The 22241-nt window shown below is 38.6% G+C and overlaps 1 protein-coding gene across 1 annotated transcript; it reads right to left on the reverse strand.

The window, feature by feature from the left end:
• Nucleotides 1-18879: 18879 nt before the first annotated feature.
• LOC105492649 (reprimo, TP53 dependent G2 arrest mediator homolog) lies at nt 18880-20500 on the reverse strand. The gene has a single exon (XM_011759874.2). The coding sequence runs from the start codon at nt 20109-20111 to the stop codon at nt 19782-19784; it is 330 nt and encodes a 109-aa protein (XP_011758176.1). The 5' UTR covers nt 20112-20500; the 3' UTR covers nt 18880-19781.
• Between the last annotated feature and the right edge of the window lie 1741 nt (nt 20501-22241).

Genomic DNA, 22241 nt, shown 5'->3' on the forward strand with positions numbered 1-22241 from the left:
TCTTTTTCCCTCAGTTTAATATTTATACTTTGGGAAACCCTTTCCCAGCCTTCCTAGCCAGATTTTCCCCACTATTGATGATGCAACACTTCACTTCTTAGACCCAGGACTTAGTTTTACATCTACTTGGGTGATATAATCTGAGGACAGATTCTAAGCTTCATATTTTGGAGTCATTTTTGTACATTGTTGTATTCCCTAAACTACTTTTTCCAAGAATTATCTCAATTCTTGGAAAAAGTAGTTACTTAATGTTTCTTGAAATGAATGAATGAGAGAATGATTGTTTTGTTTATGTTATTCCCCCTGTGCAAATCAAAAATGGTCTTCCTTTCATTCAGTAACTATTTAAAAAATATCTGTGAAGTTTGCTCCAACAATTTCAGTGAGTAATATCTTCCTTCTTTGAATATCACAAAAATTATAAATTCCATACTATTGACCTTTACTTTGTTCTTTCTCTGTTTCTAGGAGATATGACTCTTAAAATGTAGGGTCAAACGGGGCACTTCTGCTAATTTACCTCCTCCACTGTCTCCCTCCCTCCAATGCTTGTTTCTTAGTGCCACAAATAAAATGCTACTAGTTTAGATTTGGAACTAAAAAAGTACTAATTGATGTGAGGTTTCATGAAACTCATTAGGAAATTCATGGATAAAATGTGAGAGGAATAACTTCTCTTGATGTTTAAAAAAATAGTATGACAAAACATAAAATACGTTGAAAAGAAAAACAGGGAATGTAACAGACAAATGCCAAAAAAATTAAGGATAGAAACATGAGAGTCATATGGCATGAAACCTAAAAGAAAAGAGTATTAGAAAATAAAAGGAATCATTTATATTGATTACAAAACAATATGCCAGGCACAGTAGTGTATGCCTATAGTCCCAGCTACTCAAGAAGCTGAGAGGGAGGATCCACTGAGCCCAGGAGTTCAAACCTTGGACAACATAGCAAAAGCACCTCTCAAACAACAATAAGAAAAACAAAACCAACCAACCAAACAAACAAAAGATATACCCAGTACCTTTCACATTATAAACCTATATACACTGAATTAGATGGGATCAATATTGACCAAGCAAAATCTGACAGAAATACAAAGTGAAACTGAAATAACAAAATCCTATGAAGCTTTAATCTAAAACTCTCAGAAATGGTCATGAACACAAACAAACATATAGGAACACACTTAAATACACATATGAACATACACAACACTAAAGACAACAAATAGAGATCGCATATTGTTTACTAATGCCCTCATGGTATTTATGGAGGTTTTGCATGTGTTTGGGTCAAATAAAATTTCATTGACTGGCTAAAACTAGATACCACTAAAGCCACATTGTGTGGAAACAAAGCAAAATAAGGGGAGCATAATGAAGGGTTATCTAATCACTGGAAAACTGTATATATTAATTTTTCCAATGAATCTTAAGTTAAAAACGAAATGACAAAACAGCTGTATGAAAGGTATCAGCAAATTATACTAAATGCAACCAAATGGCACTCAAAAGAAAATTTATGGTATATGAGGATTTTTAAATTAAAATAAATGCATTTAGGTAAGATACGTATAAGATAAAATATGCCTGTATTTGGACTAATGTTGCTATTTTGTGATATTTCTTTGGATCTTTTTATGATAAATTATTTCAGTTGAAGTTGAATTTCTTCTCACTTCCCTCTAAGGCCCAACACCCTGTATCACAAATTGAATGTGTTTGAAGTACTTATTTCAATACTCTTAATAGTTATTTATAGCATGAAAAACCATATAGTATAATTTTATTTTTAGTAACCTGTATGTTATGTAACAAAATTCAATTTGCTTTCTTCCTTCACATTATGTTTTCAGGATCAACTCATACTGATAAATGTATGGAGACCTCATTCACTCATTTTATCTGCTATATAATTCATTCAGTTTATTCAGTCTATTTACCTACGATTAGACCTTCAGATAGTTTTCAGTTGTTTGTGATTACAGATAATACCGAGGAAGACCATCATTATTCCAATCTTCTTATTTACCTGCGAATTTCTCTAAACCTAAAATTGGATTTATACCTAAGAAGTAATATTATTATGAGTTATATATACAAAGATGTTCAGTGCGGGGTTCACGAGCAACAAATTAGAAACCACCTGAGTATCCATATGGTCAATAAGATACACGCCGGGGTGATAGTAAAAATAGTAAACAATAACAAAAATAAACAACAGTGCAGCCCTGGTGCTGACTAAATAGAATGCATTAATCGGAGTGAACATGGATTGTACACAATTGGCACAAGAATACTGCTGTCTAGTGGTTTGATTTCAGCCACAGATACATCATTTTAGGTAGCTGCTTTTTAATTTGGGACTGACTTGTATGAATTACACTTGAAGAATGTCCATAATATTCTATTCAAAGGAAGTAAAGTAAGTTGCAGATTTCCATCTGTAAATTTAACATGACTTTTTTTGGTGAAAAATAGAAAGAAACAAAAAATTCACTGTTTACATGGCAGAGTTGTGGTATATACACTTTTCTGTAATTTTTTGCAATATTTAGTAATATTTAACTCATAATTTGCATTAATGTTTTTGATTTATCAATTGTATATCCTTCACTGTATTTTATTATTTACCTTAATCCTTCCTTTAATCAGCTTGTCTCTTTTCCTTCATGTCTCACCAAATATTTGGCAAAGTAGAGAAGAGGGGGAAAATGTAGTCAGTTTTTAGAGTTTTGAATTTCAGAAGTTTAACATGTGGGGAAAAAAAAGGAAAGAACTCAAGAAATGGAGAATATATTTGGGAGAACACGTGAAAGTTAGAAGATGCTACTCTGACCACTTCCCCACCAGAGAGAAAAGAAGAGAAGAGTTAAAGAGTGAGCAGTAAGATTTTGATAGAACTGAGTAAGCCAGAAAGATACTTAGAATCCCTTCCTTCAGCCATCCTGGGTCAATGCCAGGTTAAGCCCAGGGTAGGGTAATGACAGATTAAAGATGGGTTTGAATGTCTAAAAGATGTGAGGACTGGGGCCCCTCTCCAGAGAAAAAATGGTTGTACGTCATGTCTAGGCAGATGAGTCTGAGTTAATTTCAAAAGTCAGGACATCCAGGATCATGCTGGATCAGTGTAAGGATTCCTGTACTCCCAAGGGAAGATCACAATACATCTCATCAGTCCAAGAATGACATGAACTTAATACTGGGAGTCATCTGACCTGCCAAGGCTCCACAGGGAAGGGACCTCTACAAATCCGCAACCCAGACCAATTAGACAATAATCACCTCTGTAGATGCCACAATGGAAAGATAAGAACAAGAATAAGATGCCATGTGGGCTCCTCCCTAAGCCTTGGCATTTTGTGAGCTCCCAAGTATAGACTTAACTCTGAGGAAGAAGGTGGGTGAGATGGAAGGGAAGAACTGTTCTGATACTATGAGAGCTCCTTCTATAAATTATAGAAAAATAAAATTACAGTATTTGTATATTTGAGTTTGTAGACTAAAATTTGTATCTGCCGCTACCTGGATCTTTTTCTCCTTGCACTTTCTTAAAATCCCAAATTTTACTGTTGCACATCCCATAGGGAGCTTTTATGGAATAGATAGAGATTTTCACTTTTTTTTTTTCCCTAGAAGCTTGTATGTTAAGGCGAACTTTATTTTTAACAGCAGCATGCACTTCTATAATTAAAAATAACAAAATAAAAATTGATATTTCCCTCCATACATATAAATAGTAGTTAAAAAATATTAAATTACTTCTTGAAGGTTACATATTTCTAATATATCTCTTTTGTTATTAACTACAGTAATCATTCATCTTTTCTGCATTTAAATTTAAAATTATTTGATCAAATAAAATAGATGAAGGCATTTTTTAAATAAAAAGAGAATACCGTCAAATGCTTTTGTTGGACTTCTTCTTTTCATACTCAGTTTCTCAGCAATTGAAGCAACTATTAGCTCTGCTTATGCCTGTTAATAGCTGGATGGAGTCTTTCAGAATTTTCTTTCTAGGACAGCGAGGCAAAATCAATGGCAGTTTCATCTCTCTTGAAGATTGATGCAGCTTTGCAATGCTTAGCAAAACCATGTGATCTTTTAATCAATCACTGAAATAAATCTATGCAACTGGTGTCAGGAACCAAAGTCATTTCACACTCACCTTCCCTATAGTTTAAAATCAAAGGAAATGAAATCTAAATTAGACTTGCCGAGCCATACTATTCAGCCTCCACTCCCAAAGGAATTGAAACTTTGTCACTGTTCAAAAGACTTGTCTTGCAATAGGAAAATATGAAGCTTTGTCTATAAATATGAAAGCGATGGAGAATCTCCTATAGTCCTGGCTCATAAATAGGCTAAGCCAGAATATTGTTGCATGAAACCATAACTTCTAATCACTGGCATATAAACATAGCTGTATCTTTTCATAGATTCTGGAAAGATTTTGCAGAGATCTTATGATTCACTACCCTGTCTCGCACAAGATTTAATGAAACATTTATACACTGCCGATTATCTTTTTACTCTTATCCTGAGGAAAGACATTTCTCTAAAAATGTAATTTATAGCCTCACCCTCTTCACTTCTAGGAATCTCTTCCACATAAAATCAACTCTTTATTTAATCCAGGTAAAGGGAAAGATGAGTGAACCAGAGAGTACAGAATGATAAATAATTTAAAAAGTAATTAAACCTTGCCCTGCAGTGTTGTGGGAGAATTGCATAGTGAAGAAAAATATAATGATATCTTAGTAATGTTTTTAAGGACTTCTATTAGCTGACCCACCCCAAATCCAAGTGTGTATTAAGGGAGTGGCCATATTCAGTGTTTTTCTCAAATTCAGGACAAAAATAGCATCTTAAGTCACCTCTTCAGTCTCTAATTGAACATGTAGCCTCTCTCTCTGAACACTTCGTTCGTTGCCTAGGATCTAATTTGATTTGCAAGTACAGGAAGAAGCAGAAATATATAGCTGACTAAATAGATGTATCTCTCAGCCTTACACCTATAACCAAAGTCACCAAGTAAGCTTGCAGAACCCCTCAATCCCTCCTCCAACTCCATCTATCTTTTGCTTTCCATTCATAGTACTCAACATGTTGTAGCATATGAAACGTAGGCTCAAAAACATACCAGGATCTTCTAGCAGATCAGAGGAATGGAAAAGGAATGGAGAACATGAACAGTGTTGAGAAGTTAACTCAACTGTTATCATGGCTATAGATGAGGGGAGTCAGTGGCCATCCTTATCCTTGGATCCACAGAGGTATGGTTAACTTGAACTTGATTCTGGCTGTTCTAAATACCCGAGAGCATGCGCTGTAACAGTTGAGACAAAACAGTAGTAGTTCCAAAGCGGTACTTTATGAAGGGAGGTGGTGGTATCACAATTCTAGACTCTCCCAAGCAACAATTAGGTGTATATCCAAATGAAATTCCAGTTCCCTGGAAGAGGAAAGTTTAGCAGTATCGGTGTTAGCGCAATGTGCAGCAGAAGCCAGGACACATGAGTAGACTAGACAAACAAGTGGACTTCAGGTGGAAAAGCTGTGGTTCTCTGGACAAAAGATTGTACAGGCATCACCTTAAGCACACCAGGTACCTGAAGATCAATCAGATCCCACTAACTGGTCACCTGGAACCTCCTGTTATGTGCTCTACTTTAGTCAAAATTGACTCAGAAACTGGACAAAAATGAGCCATTAGGTTGAGGTCTCAGGGCTGAAGATCTCAGCAGAGCTGAGAAAGTCCTGAGCACCCATTTTGTATGTTAGCCACATGTTTGAGATCTTCTCCCACCCGACCACTATGCCTCCAGGTGCCCAGGGGATGTATGACATGGATAAACTACCAGATTCCTTCTAGGAAGCATTTCTCTCTCTGATCAGAGTTTAAGACCACATCATCTGTTATTTTTAAGTCTAAGTTTGAAGATGATTTATTGTCATTGCAAAGCATATGCTACTTTGTGTTTTATAAATGGAAACTGGGTGAGATATATCCTTTGAAAGACATTCTTCCGGGCTATGTTTAATCAAACTCTAGCACTCACAATGTTGTTCTTGGCAGAATTTCAAAATAAAGGCCACTCTGAGGACAGGACATAAAATTATATTATAGCGAGTGGTATTTAAGCAAGATATCAAGATGACAATGCTGATTGCAGTGACTTTGGAATACAGGACTACAAGGTCACACCATGTTGTAAAATTAGGTCAGAACATTTTTGATAATAAATTATGTTTAAGGGTGATATCACCTAGAAACAGACAACTCGGGTCTTATGATTCCATGGTCTTGTTTTATTACAAAATATAAAATACATCATTCAGAAAATATTTAACCAATGCAAGTGTAACATTTTCTTTATTGAAATAAAAGATAATAAAAAGCAGGTGATGTATGGAGAATAATATAAACTATACAAGAAGTAGATAGTTACATACTGGAAGATGCATATCTACAGTTCTTATGCCAGCGATTAGACATAGGCAACACGGTAGTATGAATTCTAACAGTACTGATTTTGATTCAAAATTAGTAAGTTGTCTCCTCCACAGTGGTGAAGGCTATTACCTCTTCTGTTTCCAATTTGATGAACAGGATCAATCAGCATTCAAAACGGTGGTCTTCATGTCTCCACATGTCTGTGTCTACGAAGAATGCCTCTACCATCTGGAGAGGAGTCTAGCCTGAAACATTACTCTTGTTGGAAATTTTTTTCTATTTTTCTTTGGAGGTATGACATAGTATGCAACTACAGTATTGCTGAAAGAGATTTTGGAGTTTCAAGAGCACTCTAGCAAAAACCTCATATCCTTCAGAGCATGGTCTGTGTTCTTTGCAGTTCTGTGCAGATTCTGAAATAGAATGCTAAAATTACAGACTTGGATTCTGTGTTTGTTCTCAAGTCTTGTGACATAAAGGTATTAAGTTTTCTTCCTAAGTAACAATAAAATGTTTCTTTCATTTAATTATTTAGTGTGGCTGAGACTACATCTTGTGCCGGATTAGAAAGAATGATTTATCCTTTAACAGCTTTTACTCATATAGTAAGGAAACAAAATCCTGTTAAATCCATGAGTCTGTACCTCAGGGATCCTTTGGTTTTGGATAAATAGGTGCCTCTGAGCCAGTTTAATTTTCCTTTAGAGGTAGGGCGCTTAATGTAAGGACTCGTCTTTGAGCTTATAGAAAGCTGAGAGGCTATGTCTGCACCTGCTTCAGTTAAATAATCGCAAAGCCATTTTGAGTGTAACTTCTGGACAAACCAATTAGGAATGGCCTATTTCAAAGTGAGATCAGAAGTTTATGATATACATGGAGAAGGTGTAATAAAAGGTGATTTTTGCACAATGAGGAAGATGCAAGAAAAAGTCGCAAGTGAGTGAGAAAGTCTACAGGTCTTGCTACTTCAGTAACAGCCAAAATCTCCTAACTCAAGGTGGGCTTTCTCCAAAGACCAAGCTTGTTTGGGTCAGACAGCAGAGCCACCTGCCAGGTGCCTGTTCTTTCTTGTTCAAAAGGAAAGAGCCTAGAATTAAAAAAAAAAAAAAAAAAAAAAAAAATCACAGGATTGAAACTCAAAGATCCAGTCTAACCATCCATCTAATTTTTGTATCTCTGTTGCAATATCTCTTCTGTGTGATCATCCAGTATCAGAGAGTTTATTATCTCTCAAAGCAGTTCATGTCATATTTGTAAAGCTCCAACCATTAGAAAGATCTTGCTTCTTAAGACTTGAATCCTCTGTTTATAGCTGCTTCTACTCACTCTTGCCAGTTTTACTACTTGGGGTAGTACTAAATAAACGTAATCCCCCCTGATTGTGTCAGTTCCTCAGATATTGGTGGACAGCTATCCTATTATCCCTGAGGCTTTATTTATTGTTTTCCTCAGTGGTAAATACTGCCAACTCTTTTGATCATTTTTCATCTAACATAGTGTTGAAACCCTTGCTTTCTAGTTGCTTTGTTTTGAATATATCTGAGTTTGTTTACAAGTTTTTAAAAATGCAGTATTAGGCCCAGAACCCATTCTAAGATTGTAATAATCCAAAAACAGAGGGGAGCTAGATTCTTGCTCTCCTCTAATGAGGTTCAGTGCCTCCCTCAGTGTTAGGTTCACTATTTTTGGCATCTTCAAAATTCCATTGACTTTTCTAGAGCTTCTTCTTCAGCAAAAGTTCTGCATCTTTTATATTTATAGTCTGTTGATAAGACACATTTTTCTCATTATGTACTTGGGCAGCTGTTTTAGACTCAAATACAGGACCTTGTATTTTTCTGGGTGAAGTTTTAGCGTATTAAAATCAGACCAATACTCAAGTCTCCCAGAGTCTATTTGTATCTAAAACTAGTCAATAAACATATTATCCCTCTGCACTCCAATTTCCTCAGCAATGGGAATAGAGACTACCTCATTCCCACATGTGTGATCCAGCACATGGAAAGTGCTCAGAATGGGGTAAATATATAATAAGTGCTCAATAAAAAATTATTATAACTTTCCAAGCACAGATAGTCCACGAAAAAAGTCTTTTAACTATGAGGCATATTCATTTATATCATGAAATAAGCTCCAACATATTAGAATAAAATTTTTTAGTCAAAATTATGCTATTGGTGAAGTTTAATGAAAATGATTTAAGCAACATGATATATGTGAACATTAGAAACCTTTATAATTAGAGTCCAAAAAGAAAATATATATGTTTTAACCTGTATACATTTCCAAGTAAGGGGCTATATAATTGGACAAGTTGAGGCTTATTTTGAATTGCCTCCTAAAATCTACATCCCCACCTCCTAGAGCCATTTGCTACTAGCAAACTCTAGATCTATCAAAATGATTAATTTCTCTGCATCTCCTCTATGTGAAATCATTACCCAAAGCTGTACTGGTGGATCCAAGTTGTTAATGACAAAGCACCATGTGTGTGAGAAAGTTGAAACTGTCTTTACTGTCCATCCTCCACCAAAAGAATTAGCAGAATGGCATAGAGGAAAATGCTTTCGTTTGTAATATTCTCAGATCTAGATTTATATCTTTAATCTAGATTAGCATAAGAACATTTTACCTGTATGACCTTGGAAAAATTACTAGCCCCTCCTCATTCCCTCCATTTTCTCTTTCATGGGAGTGGGATGATGTAACTTCTATAGTTATGTCACTCTGAAAACTTTGAACTAACATCCATACAATACCAAATATGATTTATACTAGCAGTAACTGCAATCAATCGCTTATCTAAATGGATGATGATACGTATCAACAAGAATTTATTTGATGCTGACCAAGTTTCCATCTACAGAATTTGAAAATTATCCATGTCAACAGTGCAATCCAATTAGAAGAAAACAGTGAAAGGAGAATCAGAAAATAAGACCACATCATATGGTGATTACGTGCTTTGGAATCAGTGTGGAAGTAAGATCTTAAAAACTTTTCATTTATTAATTGAAAACATAGGATAGAAGAAAGTCAGAAGAGTTTATAAAATAGTCTAATATTCCAGCATATAATTTCAATGAAACTCAAGAGTATTAAAACTCTGTAACTTTACTCAATCTTTATTAAATGACTGCCACATGCCAGGTAACCTAGACTCTAAGAAGACAATGCCCTTGGTGGTCATAAAATGTGTCTCACTGCACTCTTTCAGTGTCTAAGCACTCTTTCTGAACCATGGAATCATAAATTGAAAATATTCTTATCTCAAAAATCATTGAATCATGGAACACTGTTAACATTTTCTTTCTTTCTCTACACAGAACATTAAGCATGAAATGGAACGTAACATTAAATCGCCAAGGTTCATTCTTTGAATGGCTTTTTATCTCAATAGTCAGTGAAGTCTTTGTTTGCTTTGTAGAATAGAAGTATGAATTTGGAGAATTAAAGTACATTGACCAAATGCAAAGAATTCAGTCAAATTTAGTTTCTGTACAACATTATTGAGGTATACAATCTCATATAAAATACAGATATGAATTTAATTTGGAAGCAAATGTTTACAGAAAATCTAAGGAAATCTTTCATCACATTCTCCTTTGAAATGGAGAATACTTTTCAATGATCAATTTTCAAGTTTTAAGTATTATAATTTGGTTCTTTATGTATTGTTATTGTTTAAATGATGCATCTGATATTTACCAGAGTTTTTGCTTTGGCATCTCTAAATTTTTCTATTTATAAACATTCTAAATATTAGAGAATTTTAAAGAACATTTTGAAATAAATCATTATTCATTGAGAAAATATCAAAAATCTTAAATACTTAATTTTAAAAAAGAAAATCCAAGCAGGCTTGGAGACTTCTCCTCAAATAGACTAGTGTAGCACATGGTTTACTGTGTCATAGTAAGAACACAATGTTATAAATCACTGTGAAATGAATTTTGCCACAGTGGTCCAATCTTGAGATTACCAAACACTGACTGAGGAAGTTAGTAGTATAGAAAAACTATCACTGAGTAATAACTGGATAATTAGCTATTGGGTATAAAGCAATCAAGAATTACTCACAAAGTAAATCATGTCTAGAGGAGAATAGCTTATGTTATTAACTATTGAGAGTTATTTGTTTTTGTAAAGTTATTCCTGAACAAGAAATTGTCCAAATATAGGAGGACCATCATGCCAAGAAAAAGAGGATATATTGTCTAAAAATGAGAGTGCTCTTTTATATGTGTACAAGTGTGCCTTAGAGGCCATTAAGTATGTTGCAAACACAGAGATGCTTTACTGAGAACACTGTGCTTCCAGCCTCAGATTCAGGTCTCACAGCTGGAAATTTGTAGAGGAGATGAGTTTACCTGTGGTGATGAGCTTTATGAAAAACAACCTCTAAACACCAGTCTTTATGGCTGAGAAATTTTCTCTTCCAACCACACCATCAGCAACCCCGTCCCCTCACCTGTTAATAAGAATCAAGAAACCCACCAATGCAAATCTCAGAGGGGGAGATGATACTTGCAAAGCAGACAGTCACAGTTAGGAAGGTAATTTTCCTCATCAGAAGTGTGGAACAGGCAAAGCAGCTGGAAACCCAAAGAAATGAACAATGACGGTTCAATTTCCATGTGCATGAGAAAGCTAAGCCAACTCTCTAGGTTAGGATGAGTTCATATGAGGAGCAATTTAGAAACAGAATTAAGTATGTTTCCAAGAAAAGTAATAAAAGTATTTCATGTGCTTACAGGGCAGCATTTCCAAGCAAGATGGTTCATGAGAGAGGCTCCATCAAAATAAGTTTGTTAAATCAGTTTGGGTAACGCTTAGTATTTTATCCATCTCATGGAGAGTCACAGACCTTGACTTTTTAACATAAAATTTACCATTTCATATAAAATCAATTTTTATACTTAACTATCCAGGGAGGGCAGATGATGTTATTCTCATGAGCAAAGAGAGATGTCAAATGACTGATCCAAATGACCAGGTGCAAGGTGGTGGCAATACCTGCCCCAGAAATTCAGAGCTATTGTCCAGGGCACTTGGAGCCACATCGACTCAACAAAGAGAACCTTGAAAGAAATTATAAAAGTCTTTTTTTCTTTTTTCATCCTTGCTGAAATACAGTTGATAGAATAAATAGCTTTAAAAGAAATATTAAGAATCAGAAGACATAGATCCCATTACCAGCTCCACCATTGACTAGCTGTGTGGAACTGTGGGAAATGACATTTCCTCTCTAGGCTTTGGATCCATTGAGCTAGGTGACCATTGTTATAGGTCCTCCAGCAGGCCTCTTGCTTCTTTTGATACTAGAATTCCTTCTTCTGTGAGGTTGCATGGTCTTGTATCCTCACAGGAGCTACAGGAGATTGATTTGAATAGAACCAACACTCCTCCTCCATGTTCTCTCTCCTCTCACCAGAAGGGTGTCACTGGCCATTGACTGAGTACACCCTTCTTCCTGCAGCCACCCAGTCACAGTGGTTTGTTCAGCAATTGACACAAGATGCCAACTGGGCCAGAGTTCTCCCAAGAAAAAAAGAGCTTTCCGCTGGGGTTATTAAGCTGATGAGATACGAGTGTGGGCCCAGGGTCATCCATGTTTTTTCTTTTCTTACCATGTGGAGAGAGATTTTCTGAGAGATGGAGAAAGAGTCTGAGTGACATCAGACATCAGCTTCTTTCATGCGTGATGCACCTGTATCCTGGAACTTACAAGTCACATGAATCAATAAATTGTTCTTAATTTAAAATTAGCTTAAGTTAGATTTTTGTTGATTGTAACCCAAAGATTTTTAATTAATAAAGTCCATTCTAGCTTGAACTTTGATGATATTAGGAGACATTAATATTACTTAAAAGAAGAATGTATCATTTTCTTAGAAAGCTCATCTATGGAATGTAGGGGAGGAAGTTTTACACTTGATCTTCTTAATTATTCAGTCCTTGAAAATTTACAGTGGGGAAAATGAATAAAACCCTTGTTCCTGAGCTGAATTTGTAGAAAATTATAAGTAGCCTCAAGATATTCATTTGGAGCACTTTCTTCAGGCCTTCCATATTCATGTTCATCTTGGGTTTGAATATGTAAAGTGGAGCCAGCTTTGTGTATGCTGCCTGAAGACATGGGGAAAAGTCAAATTAAATTGTTTGAGTATTTCAGGCCCCATGCTAATTATAGAGAAGGGTAGAGAGTACTTCATTTTCAAGGGGAGAAGCCAGGAGAGTGTGTGGCTCACACAGATAGATCCCGAAGGACATGTGCAAACAGATTAAGCAGAAGATAGAATATTAGCACAGAAGGCCCCTTTAAATTCCATTATCCTTTGCACCAAACTTCCAAGGTCTAAGTTAGTACCTAGTGCAGAGTCATGACTATAATAGATACTAAATAATAAATATTTATTGATGATAAAGATAAGAAGGCCTGGCAAGGCCTCTTTCTCCTTTGGATATAAGAAAATTGAGCCAGCGGACAGGATGTTTGCAATATTCCAAGACTCCACAGAGAAGAAAAGAGAAATAGAGAAGGAATTTACAACTTTCCAGATTCTCACAATGTTTAGTCCTTCCTCTCAGCAGTCTTCAATCCTTTTATTAAGCCCTCTAAATGTACAAGTTTCTAACCATCGTTTTGAGAATTTAGAATCTGCCTGTAAATTTCTAGAGACTTTACTTGATAGGTTCTTTTTGTTTTCATTGACCTTCTTCAAATTTAGGGTCCCAGCTCATTTCTCTTAACTTAGCTTTTAAAGATTTTCAAGCCTATGCAATATATAATCTTTGACTTTTCTGTCTCTTAGGGTTTCAGCTTCTTTCCTTTACAATTCTTAGATGAAGATTAAAGCATATATCTTGAGATACAGATGTATTGTAAGACTCCACACTCTTCAAATAAATCTTCTTTACTGAACATTTTGAGACAATTTACTTGCAATGTTTCCTATGCATTGTTTTACTGTAAGCAAATAAATAATGTAAAACAAAGAATTGGGGAATGTGCAATGTGCGATGCTCATTTCTAGTCTGTAGTAGAATAAACATGTTTCATGGGTATACAGTAAAGGAAACACTGAGTATGAGAATATGTGCACATGCACCTGCCTTAATCAATACTACTTAGTATATGAACTACATGATCCTGCTCAATTTATAGGAAAATAAATAAAGCAAAAGAGACACGCTGGATCCCAGAGGGATTCTTTTGCCAAAGCAATCAGACATCTGGAGTCTTGGTCTGATAAAAATCAATGACTCTTTCAGGGCAGTATATCTTTAGATGTGGGTGTGGGAAGGAGTGCATAATGAAAGAGGAATTGGTGAGGGTAGAAAGCAAATATTTAAAAAATAAGAAAAACTATAACCTTCTCTCCCTATAATAAAATATGCCAACATGTAGGCATAATTATATGTGTATATTTATATTACTATGAATTCTAGAAATAATAGGAACAATTTCTTATCTTACTCTTGTGGGTAGATTACATACCTTCCCTTACATATATTTGTCTGTGCCAGTGTTTTATGGTTCAAATGGAAAGGAATCATCTCATTCTTTTCAGTAATAAGTAGTAATGTACCATCTATACATGAGTGCTTGAGAAACACTATGTAACTCTTTGAATTATGAGGTTATAAAATATTACTATCTAATGGGAACCAGTTTTAAAATGGGGTTAGGCAGGGCAGCATTTGTTCCAGCATTATTGCAGATCACTTGACCTTTTTAGTATTGATCATTCTATACCTGCATTTACCTACTCAAGAATTCTTCAGCAAGCATGCCCTTAAATATATTTAGAAAATAAAACTATCCATTATCCCTTCAAAATATACATAGTTAAATAAATGAAAATAAGCTTTGTTTTTTCTCATTTAGTGTATATTGTTATCTAGGTCAGATGCAAGCCACTGTTTGCAATGTGACTGAGGAATATTTAAAAATACATGCAAGGACATGGATGAAGCTGGAAACCGTCATTCTCAGCAAACTAACACAGGAACAGAAAACCAAACAGCACATGTTCTCACTCATAAGTGGGAGTTGAACAATGAGAACATATGGACATAGGGAGGGGAACATCACATACCGGGGCTTGTCGGGGGGTGGGGGGCTAGGGGAGGGATAGCATTAGGAGAAATACCTAATGTCGATGACGGATTGATGGTTGCAGCAAACCACCATGGCACGTGTATACCTATGTAACAAACCTGCATGTTCTGCACATGTACCCCAAAACTTAAAGTATAAAATAATTTTAAAAAGAAAAAATACATGTAGTTATCCTTACAACAGTCCTTATAGGAGCTCTGTCTGGAATATTTTAAGCTTCTCAAATATAATAATAATAAAATATAAGATGTATACATATAAATTCAAAGTATGTTACTATGATCACCATAAGTGATATATGACTGATAATAATAATATATAATTAATTTTTCTGAAAGTTAATCCTGGACTTTCAAGTCTTTTAAACATTTGAAAGAATACAAAAATATCAGGAAAAGAGAACAAAGTGAGATTGGCCATGGAAACAACTTACTATTGAGCATTTAAATTCAGACATTAGGAAACAATTACTACTGAGGCAGCTGCTTTTAAAACATATCCCATTTGAGCTATTGTGCACAGGTCTACATGGGATTTGACAGGTAGAAAAAACATTTAGTGATTCCTGTTTGGAGGATTACTGCAGACTTGCTGCTTCAACAGGCTTTCAAACTAGGTTTCAGTCTTACAGAACAAACTGAACCCTGGAATCCTTTCCTGTCATTGTAACCCCCCAAAGTGACAAGTAAAATAAGCTAGGGTTAAGGAATGCTCTAAACTGCATGTGGAACAGGTGCTGTGTGCTGTTACAGAAACTCAAAAGCAAAAATGCTTTAGGGAGAAAAAGTAGATGTTAATGAGTCTTCAAACACCCTAGTAGTTTCTATAAACAACAGTGCGTATTAGTTTGAATGTGTACTTAGAAGAATTGCTTACTCCCCAGTACAATGGGCTTTACTTTCATGGCTTCATCCTTTGAGAGCGCAGAGATCTAGAAATTTAAGGCACTGATGAGATCATGCATAATCTATCAGGTTAAATACTATCATCTTCTCTGGCCTGGCTAGGTGTCTGAAATTTTGCTTTGATTATTGTAAATAACTTATCTCCAGTAGAGGAGCAGTTGACTTTTGTGAGAAAAACATCTACATAAAAGATCAAGACTGGAAAGATAAAATATATTTTTAAGACACATAATTAAGAGATCTATGAAACATCTTAAGCGAGAGAAACTGTTAAACCAATTAATTCAATGGTATCGTACAATTGGAAGTTTCTTTAGAACCCATCTGCCTTATTTTAGGGATCAGGTCATTCAGCTGCTTTTAGTGACCAGAACCAAAATTTCTAAAATCTCAGCCCAGTGTGTCTTTCCTTTCCTAATTCAGAGTTAGTATAGGAAGACACAGTAGCAGGATTGACTTGGATCCAGTGAGAAGCCAGCATGACTCAGAAATCAGACATCATGGACCAGGAACGAGTGTGATGTCAGACTTGAAAGAGTAGTGTGACCTCTGCTTTCTCTTCCCTCAAGCTGTCCAGCACTCAAGCTCTTGCTACATTTTCAGAGAGAGTGGGAGATTCGTATCAACAATCTTAAGAAAAAGAACACTTATCAACAATTGGTTAAGCTAGTTATACAGAGGCCACCCAATTAAGCTAAGAGGTATCACTAGCTGTCTGCCCAGCCTGAGATCCCACTAATCCACCAGCTGTGTCTCATGAAAACTTCTCCCTGCATTTGCTGTATTTCCAGAAGGGCTTCAGGAAATATCAGATAAGTCCCCCTGGGTCATGCTAGATCAAGCAAGCTTTTACAGGAATCTGTCTCTCTCTCTCAGGGCCTCCCACTAATTACTGACCAAATGGTGGACTTCAGTGTGGCATGGTAGAACCTGCCTGTTTGATTATTTATCTATCTAAACTTCTGGTCTCTTAAGGCTGACATTATTTTCTTAGGTGAAACACAGAGAGTGGCTTTCAAAACCTTTTTTTTTTTTTTTTTTTTTTTTAGAGAATGTCTCTGGAAAAGGACCGGCACTCCATAAATTCTGAGCAGGATTGAAATGTTTCATTTAAAGCAGTTGTTAGAATGAGGGACAAAGAGAGGCAAAGGCAGAGTGAAAGAGGGAGTGGTGTGGCCCCAGAAAGTGGTTGCTCTGTGGCCGTCGGGGAATAGAGAGTGTAAAAAGCTTCTTGCACACATTGCCTCATCTATAAAACCCAGAACTACTTGGCATCTCTCTAAGTAACAAATGGATCTAAGGGCTGGAGAGAAGTGCTGTTGGCAGGAAATAGTCTCCAGGGCTATATGCATTGCAGACTGTGCATTTCTCTATAGTGCATAGATCACAGATTACAAAGCTGTGTTCACATGCCTTTTGTACCTAAGGACTACATTTTACAGGTTTTAGTTTGTTTCATGATCACAATTTCTGGGGGTGAGAGAATAAATATGGATAGTTGAGATAAAGAAAAACTGCAGATTTTGCTATTGAGATGCAGGGAAGAGGAAAGAGGTGTGAAGAAATATTAAGAGGAACAAGATAGAGAAGATAAAGGTGTTCAGCCTTGGGAAGGCTCCTCTCTCAACTTTCAGGACTTTCGTTTTAAATGAAAACCTGTGTTCTATACAATTTAAAATTGATCTGTAGGTTGGATCCCTCCTTCAGCCTCTGCGTGTTTGAAACTCAAAGCATGCGCCCGTACACAGCAGAGTACAATGCAAGATTCCTACACTCTGGCTGATTTGTTTTTTTATCCCAAATCGAGTTCTACCAGACTACTGAATTCATAGGCGAGCTAACAAATCTTCCAGAAGAAGGGACCTGAGAAGAGCCTGAGTTAAATTTTAAGTGTCTGGTTTGTCCCAGAGAATCCATTGCTCTGCTTTGTCTCTCCCTTTGAAACATGCAGGCAGCAGATTAACTCAGTGCCACAGAAACTGTCTACAAAACAGAACATTGCCATTTCTTGTCCTGTCGGTTAGCAAAAGTAAATTGACTTCCGAGTCTCCTGCTGACTACCTATTGACTATCTCTTGACCCCGGCCCCACCCAGATACCAAAACAACAAACAAGCAAACAAACCCTTACCTGTTTAACAGACAGGAACAACAAGCAAAACTTCAAAATCCTCTTTTCTCAATCCTGATATCCACTAGAATTCAAAAAACCATTCTAGGTTGTAATTTCTGACAAGGTTTACTTGAGAGTGAAAAGGACGCTTAATAGTGGATATGACATTAAAGGCACTCAAAACTTTTGATCCCAATCTTTGAGTCATTAACATTGTTTACACCAGTTGTGCTTTCTGAGTAAATGGAACACTTTATTGTTATTTGATTTTAGTTACTCTTATAGCTGCCATTGTGAAGTTTTTGAAATTTTAATTGCTCTATAGCATCTTAGTGGATTCTTTATAGTCTTGAAAATATTTAGGATCCCGTCCCAGGCATAAAAATAAACTGCTCAAAACCTTTTGTCAAGTTTATGCTCGAAGCTATTGTATCCTTTGGGTTATTTTCAGAGGCACGGTTTTTAGGCATTTCTTTCTAACGCTGTTGAATTTCTGAGCCTTAAATATGTCAACGACCATCTGTAGCTCTACTCCAAATATCCCTCCCAGTTGGGGTTGTAATACCCATCTCCCACATTCAGGACCTCGGCTAACTCCTCTCAACCCTTTGCCTGGTCTGGGGCAGTCTAAATTACAAAGAACAGGCTGAACCTTTATTTTAACCTGGTCTTTTTTTGCCAGAAAAAGTAATATAGCAACGACAGTAATGCATCTCATGTTTTAGTAACAATGGTTTACCCCAGGGAGCATTAACGTCACTGTGTACCTTAGCAGCTACTTTTCCTTGCATTTTATAATTCCCCTTCCCCATGCCCCGGCCCCGCCCGTGGGCAGCATCCCAAAGCCGCCTCGCTGACGTTGGTTAGGGTAGAGACGCTCTCCGTAAAGGCTGTCCAAGCCTTCTCTTCCTTTCATTAGCGGTGTAATCCTGTGTTCCCGCCGGAGCCTGGCACGGAAGTGTAATCTTCCCGCGGGGGCCCTCCTGTAGTCTCGCCTATCTGAGAGCTGAGACTAAATGAAATATAAAATATTCACGATAAGAGGAAACAAAGGATGCTACCTCCAGGACGGCTACTGTGCCTGAGGCTGGGCTCTGTCTCAGTCATCCCAGGGCCTCTCCGTCTGGCCCCACCCTCGCCCCTCCACGGGATCCACAAGTTGAATCGCAGCTCTCTAGGGTGAATTTCCCTGGCCGGGAGCCAGACTCTGCACCGCCGCCCCGTTCCCCCCCTGCTGGGGAGCGCAGAATGACCACCAGGAGGCCAGGAACAAAACGCTTAAATGTTGCATTTATTAAGGAAATGTTAAATAAGAAAAAAAAACAAAAAGTCAAAACGGTGTCACGGATGTCAAGAGCACTTTTGTGGCGTAAACCGTGCAGTCACGAGCTACGAGTTCTATTCTGGGTCTTTGTATCAGGGCCAGCAGGAACGCTAGACACCTCCCAAAAGACCCAGTGGGAAATGCACTAAAAGAAACAACTCACCCCCCTCAAAGTCGCAGGCTCCCCTCCCCCCACCCCTTCTCCCACAACGACAAAACTTTAACCCCTCAGGCAGGCAAACAGGCCACTGGGGCAGAAAAAGACTTATCAAATATTTGTATTCAAGCAAACAAACACAAAACCTCTTAAAACAGCACGTCACAATCAAAGGTATTTATCGCCTCTCCCCTCCAGGGCTGGTGGGGAGCAGGAGAAGAGTGGGAGCACACCCGGACACGGATTTGTGAGACCCCATGATGTCTGCTGCGTGGCTTTTAACAGGTCACTTTTCCGGTCACAAGGCGATCAGTGCCGCTGGGTCTCTCCCCTGCCCTCCCTCTCCACTTGCCCCCAGAGCTTGGCCCACCTGCGGGTGGAGAAGGGCCTTCGCCCCGTCGTTCTCCCCGCATTCCAAGTAAGTAGCAGCTTCCAAAGTTCTGCGCCCTAATCGCTTTCTTCTTGCCACTTTCTGCTGAGTCCAGAAGTCCGGGCGCTCTCCTCCGACTGCCAGGCATGAGGACTTTCAGAGGGCGAGGGAGAAACCGGTCGCTTCTTTCCGAAAGGCCGAAGTCGAGAGAAATAATTGACTCCGACAGGTTTGCTTCGCCCAGTCTCTGACAGTGAGGGGCACAGCCGGGCTGGCAAAGTGGGCAGGCGTGGGAGCGGTTGCCGCGGGGGCGGAGGGGCGGGTCAGTAGGGCCCCACGACCACTGCCTCCACCTCCTTAGACGGTCTCCGGTCCTTCACGAGGAAGTTGATCATGCCCTCGGACTTGATCAGCAGATTGCAGCCGAGGAAGAAGATGCCGAAGACCACGGTGAGTGAGAGCACGCACATAACGGCGATCTGCACCACGCGCATTATGTACAGGCTGCGCTCGTCCGGGCCTCCCTCCGCGAAGCCGTCGTCGGTCACCACGGACGCCTGGGTGCAGCAGCGCACGGCTCGCTCCAGCGCCTCGCTGCTGTTAGCCAGGAACAGGCCCGCCACGTCGGTCTGGTTGCCCAGGGCCGGATTCATCGCAGGAGCGGGCGGGCGCCGCGAGCGGCGCGGGTCCGAGGGGTGGGAAGGCGGCGGCGCTGGAGGAACAGGTGCCGAGCTGAGCGCTCACTCGCAGACTAGCGCTTGCAAGGGCTCCTAGCTCTGCTTTCGAAAGTCCCTGGGCCGTGGGAGTTTCCCAGGAGCCTCTCCGACGCGCGCAGCAGCTAGGCTCTTCTAAAGCCGTCCGCTCCAGCCCGGGCGGTGCTCGTTCCCGGCGCTCGCTCGACTGGGGGCTGTTGGAACTTGGCGGGGCTGGACCAGCCCGGCCGTGGGAGGTGCGGGCAGCGGCGGCTGCAGCGGCGGGGCGGCTGCACTGAGTAAACAGCGGCCCCTTCCGGCCGCACCGCCGCGCTGCGCGCTACTCTTGGGCGGTGGAGGAAGCAAAGGGGCGAACCTGGTCTTGCTTTTTATTGCTTTCTTCTTTTGCAAACTCCGAAGGCCAGGCAGAGGTCATCGTACTCTTCTAGCTTGATGGATGATTAAAAGAGTTTGGCGGGGGAGGGTGCGGTCAGCTGAAAGTTTCAGAGGAACTGGGACACACGAGCTCTGCGTGTCCTCTGCCGGCTGCCCCCCGACCTCTGGGCTGATGGAAAGTGGCGATGAATCCCAGGTGCCAGATGGTGCCAGCTGAGGCCACCCGCCCACCGCCTGTGCTTGACTCCGTCTCGCCTGCGTTGGATTTCTGGTGGAGTGGAGGTGATCTGAGAATGTTTCTTACAAAGTAATGAATTTGGAAAGACAGAAAGTCATGGAAGAAGGAAGGAAGGAAGGAAAGAAAGAAAAAAGGAAGGGAGGGAGAAAAAAGAGCTCTACACTCAACTTCCTTTACAAAAGCGATTGGGAGACAGAGCAAGGCAGATTTTATCATGAGGTGTGAGGCCAAGGAAAGGGGGTTAGAGGAAGGAGGAGTTCTTCTGTGGCACTTGGGTGGAGGTGGTTGCCGGGAGCAGGGGTCACCTCTCTGGTAAAGGAAGTGAACACAGTGACCACTTGCTTGTAATTTTAATTGCAGATGAATTTTTGGATGTGCTTCCAGCATTTTGTCCATTGGCAGTAAATCAGTTGTTTAAAGGAATTGCTCATCAACATCCATCACCTAAAACGCTGGCCAAATGCTGGGAGCCCTCCCCATTTTCCATAAGCTGATGCATTTCACCCTTAGTCATTTAAACTAAACACAGATGTTTGTATGGGCCTGATTGACGCTTCAGCCATTGTGATTTTGCTGTAGGTTCCAACGAAATTTTATAAACCTATAGATTAAGTTTCTTAACTCTGAAAGAATACTGCATGATCCCGCGCCCCCTTTTCTATTTTCTTTTCCCTCCCTCCTTTTCCCCATTACTCCCTGCCTTCCTCCCTCTTTCTTTCAGCTGTAACAGCTGGAAACCAGTAACTTGAGCTTTCAACAGAATACATTTATTTTCTATTAAATGTTCTCACCACAAAGAACTGATAAAAATTTGAGATAATGGGTACGCTAATTACTCTGATTTGATCATTCCACAATGTATATGTGTATCAAAATATCACTTTGTACCTCATAAATATGTACAATTGTTTGTCAATTAAAAATAAAATAAAACTGAAAAGCAGCTGTCTTGCCATTTTCAACTCTAAATTTCATTCTGTTTGCTTGGTAAATCCTCTTATTTCTGTTTCTTAAAACGTTATTTATTCCATCTTCAGAGTGTTCCTTAAATGTTTTTGCACTGCTTCATGACTATAATAAAATAGAATGAAATGCCTTCTGGTTGAGTTTTCAATTTTTTGTTGTTTATTGTATATCAGCTGCAATAAGTTTGATTTTTTAGAATAGCTATTATTATTTTGAGGGGGTGTTTAACAGCTGAAAACTCAGGCTTGGGCTTCTACCACAATTCACTGGCTTATTGTTCTAGTTTCCCATAATTTAATTAGAACTGAAGAATGCCTCACTCTCAACAATTTCTTCTTTGAACAAATTTATTAATAATTGATCAGTAAGAATTTACTTAAATCTCATCATACATTCAGTCTCTCTTAGTTAATGTGGGAAGTCCTTAAGAATAAAAAAACATAATGTATACATGGAAAATATTACAACAAACTTAAGGCAATATAACGTAA

Source organism: Macaca nemestrina, chromosome 11 (assembly GCF_043159975.1).
Source record: "Macaca nemestrina isolate mMacNem1 chromosome 11, mMacNem.hap1, whole genome shotgun sequence".
Classification (NCBI taxonomy): domain Eukaryota; kingdom Metazoa; phylum Chordata; class Mammalia; order Primates; family Cercopithecidae; genus Macaca; species Macaca nemestrina.